This window comes from Eleutherodactylus coqui, chromosome 11 (assembly GCF_035609145.1).
Source record: "Eleutherodactylus coqui strain aEleCoq1 chromosome 11, aEleCoq1.hap1, whole genome shotgun sequence".
Lineage (NCBI taxonomy): Eukaryota > Metazoa > Chordata > Amphibia > Anura > Eleutherodactylidae > Eleutherodactylus > Eleutherodactylus coqui.
In genome coordinates this window covers 3,235,091-3,246,187 of record NC_089847.1, presented here as the reverse complement: position 1 = coordinate 3,246,187, position 11,097 = coordinate 3,235,091, and the positions used below count along the sequence as shown (strand labels likewise).

Below are 11,097 nucleotides of genomic sequence, written 5' to 3'. Positions count from 1 at the left end.
ATATAATCAATCTGAACAGTGTATTAGATACAGCTGCATACAAGGTGGGGCCCCGCAGCGCCTCCTTCTGGACTCACGCATGAAGCTACTGCGGCCGTTTATGATGCTGTTTGCAGATCAGGAGCCGATAGAAGAGATCGGAGGAACGACAAGTAGCGATGCCGCCAAACGTCCCGCCGCGGTGAGGGCTCTGCTGCATCTCTGTTGAGGGGCCGCTCAGTCGGCGGACTCACATTCATACATATATCACAACATTCGCTTCGGATAACAAATAACTCCACAATCATAAATACAAAATAGACGTTTATTTATGTAAGCAAGACCCACAAAATGCCCCAAATAAATACAAAGTGAATCAATGTATCTCCAGACAAAAGGAGGGCAAATGTATCCAAATGGGGGGCTGGGAACCTCGTGCCGGAGCCTCGAACACACGGCAGGTCCGGGGCGCCAGATAATGACGATCATGGGACGTGCGGGGTTAATCCTCCTACAGGACCGCGCAGGAAATAGGTAGAAAAACAGGAAAAATCTAAAGGTTCATTCGTCCCGTTACGCTATAAACGTGGCGGACTACATATTACGGCCGTATTACAGGTCGTACAATATACACCCTGCAGCTGCTGCAAACAACGACTCCCAGCAGGGCAGCGACTCCTCCAACCAGGGCAGCGACTCCTCCAACCAGGGCAGGGGCAGCAATCCTTTACCATGGGGCGTAAGGCGAACCCAAGGTGGCGGCATCACCTCTGCTTATTGGTCGTCTAATGCACCGTACGCTCTGATTGGCCAGCCATGTTCATGTGAGCACAGTGCCCAGTATCTTAGACTACCATCGCAGTGTTCGCCGGGTAGTCGGGGGAGTGGAGGGACACTAAGGATCAGACGGAAGATTTACAAAAACATTGGAGGAATGCAGAACTTGTTGGAAACGCTTCCCCAGAGGAGTGCAGACAGTCGGACATTATGGAGGGGGACATTATAGAAGGGGACATTATAGAGGGGGACATTATAGAGGGGGACATTATAGAGGGGGACATTATGGAGGGGGACATTATAGAAGGGGACATTATGGAGGGGGACATTATGGAGGGGGACATTATAGAGGGGGACATTATAGAGGGGGACATTATGGAGGGGGACATTATAGAGGGGGACATTATAGAGGGGGACATTATAGAGGGGGACATTATAGAGGGGGACATTATGGAGGGGGACATTATAGAAGGGGACATTATAGAGGGGGACATTATGGAGGGGGACATTATAGAGGGGGACATTATAGAGGGGGACATTATGGAGGGGGACATTATGGAGGGGGACATTATAGAGGGGCACATTATAGAGGGGGACGTTATAGAGGGGCGCATTATAGAGGGGGGCATTATAGAGGGGGATGTTATGGAGGGGGACATTATAGAGGGGGACATTATGGAAGGGGACATTATAGAGGGGCACATTATGGAGGGGGGCATTATAGAGGGGGATGTTATGGAGGGGGACATTATAGAGGGGGACATTATGGAAGGGGACATTATAGAGGGGGATGTTATGGAGGGGGACATTATAGAGGGGCACATTATAGAGGGGGACGTTATAGAGGGGCGCATTATAGAGGGGGGCATTATAGAGGGGGGCATTATAGAGGGGGACATTATGGAGGGGGACATTATAGAGGGGGGCATTATAGAGGGGGGCATTATAGAGGGGGGCAGCCATCCGCCGGCGCACTATACAAAGCATCACTATAAAAATAGACATATCTGTAATGTACAAGTAGTTATACAGGGGGCTCAGACTACTGCGGCCGGCCAGTGTACAGGGGGGCTCAGACTACTGCGGCCGGCCAGTGTACAGGGGGCTCAGACTACTGCGGCCGGCCAGTGTACAGGGGGCTCAGACTACTGCGGCCGGCCAGTGTACAGGGGGCTCAGACTACTGCAGCCGGCCAGTGTACAGGGGGCTCAGACTACTGCAGCCGGCCAGTGTACAGGGGGCTCAGACTACTGCAGCCGGCCAGTGTACAGGGGGCTCAGACTACTGCAGCCGGCCAGTGTACAGGGGGCTCAGACTACTGCGGCCGGCCAGTGTACAGGGGGCTCAGACTACTGCAGCCGGCCAGTGTACAGGGGGCTCAGACTACTGCAGCCGGCCAGTGTACAGGGGGCTCAGACTACTGCGGCCGGCCAGTGTACAGGGGGCTCAGACTACTGCGGCCGGCCAGTGTACAGGGGGCTCAGACTACTGCGGCCGGCCAGTGTACAGGGGGCTCAGACTACTGCGGCCGGCCAGTGTACAGGGGGGCAGCGGCTGACCAGCGGCTGATTAGTCGTATATGCGGGATCGTTTGCCCTCCTTCCCACCCTGAGTCCCACAGGGAGGCGCTCTCCTCCTTCTCTCAGACTGTGATCTGCGGCGTCTCTCTGTAGAACGCTCTCTGGTGGGTCGTGCAGGGGTCCGGGATGAGGCGCTGCACTGGATCCATCTGGGGGTCCGGCAGTGAATGTGAACTGGTGGCGTTATAACTCTTCAGGGAATTGTCCATCAGCTGCTTCAGGCCGACCTGTTCGATCTGGAGAGACGATGAAAGGGAGATTAGACCGTCACCGACAGAAGGATAAGAGACAGCTGGATGCCACACCTCTACGCCGGCCGTGCCCATTATAACGGGGCTTATTCACCCGCTCCGGCAGGCCAGGGTCATTCTGCACTCACAGCAGTTGTTGTATTTCATCTGTATTTGCTCTCATTTAGGTTATTTTCGTTTGTGCAAATACGGATCAAACCACGAAGATGGCCGACGAGCGGCCGAGGCTTCAGCTCTAACGCATCGGTATTACGGACACCTTATAATACTCTTCAGGCGATTTCACATAAGTATAATACAGGCAAGTCTGCCCCATATTATGGCTGAATGCTCCAGCCGGCCGCAGCAGATATGGGCCGTATTACACAGCCTTACTGCACCAATATACCCCTGATGGCAGCCACATATGTTCCACCGCCGCTGGGTGCACAGAGTCCTACAAGCCGCGCACTTCTGCAACTTCCTAATATACTTTGTGCTTCAGTTCCTCATCATTTTCACGATTTCCGCCTCTACAGACCTGATACTTCTCGCAGCTGAGGGTTTGTTGGGGCTCATTCACACGGCTCTATGCGTAAAACTCTGCATGTATTATGCCGTGTGAGCCGGATATTGGTGCATATGGCAGTGTTTGTGTATGACAGCTCACACGTATCTCACACACGCATCTCACACAGCGTATCTCACACAGCGTATCTCACACAGCGTATCTCACACACGTATCTCACACGTATCTCACACACATATCTCACACAGCGTATCTCACACAGCGTATCTCACACAGCGTATCTCACACAGCGTATCTCACACACGTATCTCACACGTATCTCACACACGTATCTCACACACGTATCTCACACACGTATCTCACACAGCGTATCTCACACACGTATCTCACACAGCGTATCTCACACACGTATCTTACACACGTATCTCACACACGTATCTCACACACGTATCTCACACGTATCTCACACACGTATCTCACACGTATCTCACACACGTATCTCACACACGTATCTCACACGTATCTCACACGCATCTCACACACGTATCTCACACACGTATCTCACACAGCGTATCTCACACACGTATCTCACACACGTATCTCACACACGTATCTCACACACGCATCTCTAATTGTTTATTAAACACCACATATACGCAATGTATTACTTATGTACAGCGTTTAATACACAACCCATGGAGAACAATACGCGTGTAGTACGAGGTGAATAGAACACGCTGCGCTTTTTACGGGTGTGTTGTACACAATGCATGTACTGATCTGTGAGCGGATCGATCTGCTGTCATGGACTCCAGACACCGGGGAATACGCTGCGTATTTACGCTCGTGTGAATGAGCCCCTATAATGTATCCCAGTCCAGACGATCCCCGGTAAGTAATCCCATCGGCAGCATGTATCAGGCTGGGGCTGAGAGCTTACACCCCAGGGCTGGACACAACTGCACCAAACCCTCAGCTGTGACCAGGACGCGGTCCGCTTAGGTCTTCAGCCGGTATGGCAGATGGAAATATGAAGTGTATTTGGAATATTGCAGACTGAAGACTAGAACGCCCCACAACGCCATCAGACGCCCCAGAACGGGTCTGACCTCCACATCCTCTCCGGCCCCCATGGACTCACTCTACAAGGCCGGGTCACCTGTCTCACCTGCACAATGATCAGCTTCATGTGGACAGGAGTTGCATCTGGGAACTCTTCTCCGAAGCAGAGCGTGACGCGGCCGTCCGGGGGCCGCAGCTGACTGGCGCAACACTGCTGGAAATCTGCAGAAATAGGGAAAATGTCCTTTATGACCTTCATGTAACACAAGAGAAGAGTGGAGGAGGCCATCCATACCTGCCAGCACATAGTGGCCCCTTCATTAGGGCCCAGGCCAGGGGCAGACTATAAGGATTATTATGAGCCTCAGGGGACCCATATGAGAAGACCACTACAATGAATCAAGCATTATACCTAGGGGGCGCTGCAGCTACAAGTAACACTACTGCCCCCAGCCTCTCTGCTAGAGCCCCTCACCCATTCACAATTGGCGCTTTCTTGTATGGAAATTACCCCCATCCCTCCGGCGTGTGGCATAAAATCACGTGACAAGTTCTCCGTGGATACATTTTAGTGTGAATCCACATTAGATGGAAGATCCAGCGATCGGAGCGACTTCCAACGAGGCCGGTCATCGGTGCTAGACTAGCCGGGGGCTCACCAACCGCGGGGGGTTTATCATGTAACGGTGTGGAGAGTATACAGAGAATGGCGCGATCGAGGAAAACATCCAGCGAAAGGGGATCCTGCGGACGGAAACAACTCATCCCAGAAAGGGGTCGGAGGAGGATGTCAGGAATCGTTCTGACCAACAGGCTGCACAGTCAGCTGAATACAACGCTGGAGCTCCAACTAACGTGTCCGAACGCACAACTCGCCGTTCCTCCGCACGGATGGGATAACAGCGGGCGACCAGTTCCAGCGCTATTGTGTCTAAGAGGAACAGAAAGACTCCAGCGGGCAAAAGAGCGCAAAACTTGTATCACTGAGCAGCGGGAAAACATCTCCTGGTCAGATGGAGCCAGATTTATGTGCTGATGGGAGGGCAGAATTTGGCGCAAGCAGCATGAATCGCTGACCCCTTCCTGTCAGCTGGTGGAGTATCGGTGGGGAAGGATTTCTTGGTGCGCCCGGGGTCCTTTGGTATCTGTGGTTGAAAGCCACAACGAATTGCTGGAGTTTTGGGGGTCTCTAATAAAGTGGCCATTCTGTGTAGATTCACAAACCTTGCGTCCTGATGACTGCCGCCCCTTATAATAGCCAGGAGGCAGCGCACCATTATACAGTTTATACATGAGATGAGATAAGATAAGATCCTGCAATATTATAGTTATTACCTGCTGAAAGCTCCCGAACTAAATACATCCTGGCAGGAAATGGTTAATCAGCCCAAACACAAGAGATACAAGTCGCCCGAAATGGATGGTTTTTACGCGGCCGACGGCGACTAAATAGTCTGACAAGCGTGATCCGGCGGGCTGCAGCACCATGTGACGCCATGACGGGCCGCACGCCGCTTCGCACAAGCCCACTCTTTCGTGTTTTTCTCCCTGGTCTGCCAGTGTCGTCTGCCTGTTCATGTTGGGTGATTTACGGACCGTCTTCGGACGGATGGCTGCTCGGCCACGTTTCGGCGTACGGCCAGCTCCAGTATGTTGCAGGCATCCTCCATGGCAGACAAGGGGTGAAGAACTGAGAGATAAGGTATATGGTGCGGTCACAAGATCAGTGGACTTACTTCGGAGTGGGATCGGCCGCTCACCTCTTATATACTGATTGGTATCGAATATCTTGACCACCTCGTCGCGCTCCAGCTTGGTGGGCCGGTCCTTGTATGGCATGCAGTTGCCGCTCCAGAAGACTCTCCCCTGGCACAGCCTCTTGATGTAAATGCCATGTCTATTACTATGCAGCAGGATGCCGCGCTCCAAGTGTCCGAACAGCTTCTTGGTGATGTGCCGCTGGCGTTCACTGGCGACGCAGTTGGCGGATGGGAACCGGATGCTCTCTAGGCTCTCAGTGCCGTACTTTTCGCCAGACAGAGGGCCCACGAACAGGCGGCATCCTTCAGGACGGGCCGTTGTCACCTGACTAACTGGTTTCCCTCCGTAATAAAACTGGATGAACATCTGTGACAGCCCTGCAGACAAGATACAAAGCATTGTGATAATATACTGGAGCAAGAAGCGCTGCAGCAGCTGTCATTACAGAACACTTCTTACATGCTGAACTACTGGGAAAGTCTAGTACAACCGGCTGTAATTGGGATATCATTATGCGGCTGTAAGGGTGCGATTACACGGGGTGGAATAGTCTGCAGCGTCGTGGGATATGCCTTCCCGGGATCCCATACCAATATCACACTGCTAAAGGCATATTCTGCAACAATGTAGCATATAGCGCCCCATGTGGCAATCGCTACACTTATGTTGTAGTCACATGTGTCAAACTCAAGGCCTGCAGGCCGAATCCGGCCCACTATGTCATTATACGTGGCCTGATAGACCGGCTCACCGCAGAGAATCGCGGCAAATCACAACACGCCGCGATTTGAATTCTGCGAGCGGAGAATCGCTATGATTCTCCGTTCGTGGACGTCGGGCTGCACTTTCCATAGTTCAGTTAATGGAAAGCGTTCTCTGTGTTACCCGCGGCCGGATTATCGCCACGGATGACGCAGTGACATATCGCCGTGGGCAGGCAGCCTTAGGGGCCCCTCCAGCACTTTGCAGTGTATGTTATATGTGTGTCTTGTGCTGTTGTAGAATGAGTCCGATCTATGTGTATTGGGTGTTTGCAGGAATGAATGGGTTAATGTCTGGTCATGTCTGGAAAATGTATTGTTTTGTCTGGTGTGTCATATTAAAGAGTAGTCATGTGACAGCCCAGGGGTCCTAGGGGTTCCTGCATCAGAGAGAGGGAGAATCTGAGTCTGTGGAGTTGGAGTGAAGAGAGAGGAGACATGGAGGAGTCGGAGAGGTGGTCGGCCATTCCCACCTGGGCCCAGCCCTGCAGAACGACTACCTGTGGCCTCCATCTCTAAAGAGAGCTAAGGCCTGGACATGTTGGAAACGCGTGGGTATACAGAACAGGTACCGCATGTATCCGGAGAAATGGTAAACCGCTGCTTAGCGAGGACAGAGTGAGTGTTTGCCGGCGTAGAGAGAGTTTAGCCGGGACAGAGGCCCGACAGATAACTTGGGCCGTGGATTATTCTAATGCCCCGAGAACCTTCAAATATCTTCATTTATTTCTGTATCAGGACTGTTTTACTATTTTGCAGGAGTTCAGTAAATGGCCAAGACCGACCGACTGTTCCCGGTTTTGTTCCAAGAGATATCCTTCTGTGTCTGGATTACTTTATTCGTCTGAGGGATCCACTCCAGGAGAAGGAACAGTGGCGTCACGAGTGACAAACAGGACTACAGGTCACCAAAGGTAGCTGTTTCGTGATCTCCCCCTGTGGTAACGAGGTCGGGTCCTGAGATACCCTTAGGGGAGATGATGGTAGAGCTCCGTGACAAGGCCTTTCTCTGCCCGCTATTTCCCCAGCTGAGGGCCCGCTCCTCGGACGCTGCATGTAAACAGGAGCTGCTGAATCATTCAGCTACTCCTGTTTACTGTGAATGGGGGCGGCAGGAATGACCCCTGGCTGCTCCGCCATTCACTAGACCGACTATCGCTCCTGTGCACCGGATAGTCAGGCGGTCATACATGGGGTGGGTACAGGGCGATGATACTTTAAGCAGACCAGCCAGGTGCAGAGAAACATGCAGGACTGGCGCTGCCTGCGGGGGGCTCCACTCCTGCGCTGTTCTCTGCCGTCTTCTGTTATTTGGGGCCGCTGGGATTCACTGAAGACCCAACTAAAGTGTCTGCACCCTCAGTGACCGTATCACATGCGCTCAGCCACCAGCCGTCCTATATACGGTCTATACGCTCGCTGCATACTGGCCTATCAGGCGCTCTGCCTTAGGGTTCTGTTCTCACAGCTCTGGATGGGATGAAGTGCGAGATACGTGAGTGATTTCCGTTTCTGAAGATTTAATCCAGAGAAGTGGGCGCCGGCGCTGGATGTTATGTTTACAGACGGACCCTCTATAAAGTTCATCTGTGTTTCCCCAGAACGATTTCTCTCGCTCTGTAGTTCCGGTTACTTGCGGCGGCGCTCCAGTGATCAGTGACCGCGGCGCTCGCCTCCTTCGCAGGTGCTTCCTCTGTATGAGTCACTGCAGGTCGGGTAAGTTCCGGGGCGCTCCGGCGGCTCCATGACATCTTCACAAATAACCGCCAGCTTCTTGTGTTACATTAAAGCTAATAACACGACGGATGGAAACAATGTATCAATGTGCCACCGTCAGGGAGATAAGTGCTGGTAACTGCAGGCAGCGTCGGCTCGGTGTCCTTGGGTGACAGTCATATAAATGTCCCCAGAGCCTCCCAGTTACCGTAAGACTTCGGTTATCTTATCACCAGCCCCTCATTTACAGGAAAGGTGGAAATATCAGTAAAGATAAGACATTCTGGGCTCCTTGGGAACAGTCCTGCATTCATTATCCATTATCGCAGCTGACCTCTGTATCTCCTGGAGGGATACGCTGCATAATGAAGCTTCTTCTACATGAGCCAAATCCTTGGCCCGATGTAAGGAGCGCCGGCGACGCGCCTCAGTTTACTCTCTTTGAATTTTCTTTCACATTGCGCAAGAATCGGCTTATAGGGGCAAACGATGGTAGCTGCAACCTTCATCCCTCGGCAGGCTATACGTCTCCCTGTACAGCCAATCAGCAAGGACTCAACAACCACCAGCATCCCCTCCCCATCAGCTGATCGCTGCTCCTTTTACAGGGTCCAAATATTGGACAAATGGGCATTCGGAGGACGTTTGGGCCCAGAATCATCAAATGGACAAGGGAGATCTATGGCCTGGATATCTGGCACACTCGCAGTAAAGACAATGGCATTCATACCGCCACAGAACATAATGAATATGATGGCGAATCGCACCCGGTAGACTCCAGCGCCCAAGGAACACTCATTTATATCAGAAACTGGCATAAAGGATCCTGGATATGACGGCGCTTAGAAGCGCGGGAACTAATAGCCCCTTCCTAGCGCCTCCTCTTCCCAGGTCCCCTTGTGCATCATGCATGCAGCCGCAGACACGCTGGAGTCCTGTGCAATGCCGCCGCCCTGCATATAAGGCCATGCCAGTGCTTGTTAAGGTCAGCGCACACCTCAGGGTGGCATCTCCTGCTGCCTGCTCGCATGCAGGCGCTTCCGCGCCAACTTCCATACGAGCGAGGCGTCAGCGGTCAGTCTGTGTGATGATGTGCTGGAGTCGTGTCCATCCCTGGGCGGCAGGATGATCCACGGGGAAGATTGGGATCAATAAAGCCTTACGTTGCATTCTGGTAGAGATGGCAGGGAAGCTGAGGTTGCTCTGGGGTACAGGGAAGGAAGGGGGGTGACCTAAGATTTGGAACCGGGAGGGGGGGGGGGGGGTTGAATTTGCTCTGGGATACAGGAAAAGGGGAGCCGGACTCGGGAGCCCATATGACTTTAGTTATGTCACCGAATGTGACCTTCAGTGCTGCGGCCAACAGGAGCCGAGACCCCCGGCCACATCCAGGTGGGGGCGCTGCCTCTCTGGTCCCGTCGCTGCAGCATCCGCTCTATTCTCAAGTAGTTTCAGCATTTTCAGAGAGTAAATCATAGACCTAAGAGAAGTTCTCTCCTCCATCTTACCGGGCTCGTTCATGTACATGGTGTAGGCATCGAAGCTGTGCAGACCTAAGGAGGAACAGAAACTGTCAGCGCAAGAAGTCCGTGCCGTAAGTCTGTGACTAGAAACCCTGAGAAATCCCGGCTCGCTCTGTACTTTTACTCAGGACTGTCCCGGGTTTAGGAGCTATTATAGCAGAGCAGACCCCCGGGGAGAATCACTGAGCGCAGCAATGACGGAAACAACGGCCTGAACCAGTCCTTATTTCCACCACAACAGCAAATATAGAAACACCAACGGTTGTATAAAGGGGGAGAAACTACAACTCACAGCAAAATCCACAACTACAACATAGATAGATAGATAGATAGATAGATAGATAGATAGATAGATAGATAGGAGATAGATAGATAGATAGATAGATAGATAGATAGATAGGAGATAGATAGATAGATAGATAGATAGATAGATAGATAGATAGATAGGAGATAGATAGATAAATAGGAGATAGATAGATAGATAGATAGATAGATAGATAGATAGATAGATAGATAGGAGATAGATAGATAGATAGATAGATAGATAGATAGATAGATAGATAGATAGATAGATAGATAGATAGATAGATAGATAGATAGATAGGAGATAGATAGATAGATAGGAGATAGATAGATAGATAGATAGATAGATAGATAGATAGATAGGAGATAGATAGATAGATAGATATGAGATAGATAGATAGGAAATAGATAGATAGATAGATAGATAGATAGATAGATAGATAGATAGATAAAGATATGAGATAGATAGAGAGATAGATAGATAGATAGATAGATAGATAGATATGAGATAGATAGATAGATAGATGGATATGAGATAGATAGATAGATAGATAGATAGATAGATAGATAGATAGGAGATAGATAGGAGATAGATAGATAGATAGATAGATAGATAGATAGATAGGAGATAGATAGATAGGAGATAGATAGATAGATAGATAGATAGATAGATAGATAGATAGATAGATAGATAGATAGGGGATAGATAGATAGATAGATAGATAGGAGATAGATGGATAGATGGATAGAGAGATATGAGATAGATAGATAGATAGGAGATAGATATGAGATAGATAGATATGAGATAGATAGATATGAGAGAGATAGATATGAGATAGATAGATAGATAGATAGATAGATAGATAGATAGATAGA

General features: G+C 50.7%; 1 protein-coding gene across 1 annotated transcript in view; it reads right to left on the bottom strand.

Annotated features, from left to right (window-relative positions):
* Positions 1-1,620: 1,620 nt before the first annotated feature.
* IRF8 (interferon regulatory factor 8) overlaps positions 1,621-11,097 on the bottom strand; it is a 32,829-nt gene continuing 23,352 nt past the window's right edge. Inside the window, exons 6-9 of the mRNA XM_066582860.1 lie at positions 9,904-9,948; positions 5,918-6,295; positions 4,264-4,379; positions 1,621-2,572 (exon numbers count right to left, since the gene is read on the bottom strand). Coding sequence (XP_066438957.1) covers positions 2,399-2,572; positions 4,264-4,379; positions 5,918-6,295; positions 9,904-9,948 — 713 coding nt within the window. The 3' untranslated portion in view covers positions 1,621-2,398. The remainder of the gene's footprint in view (positions 2,573-4,263; positions 4,380-5,917; positions 6,296-9,903; positions 9,949-11,097) is intronic.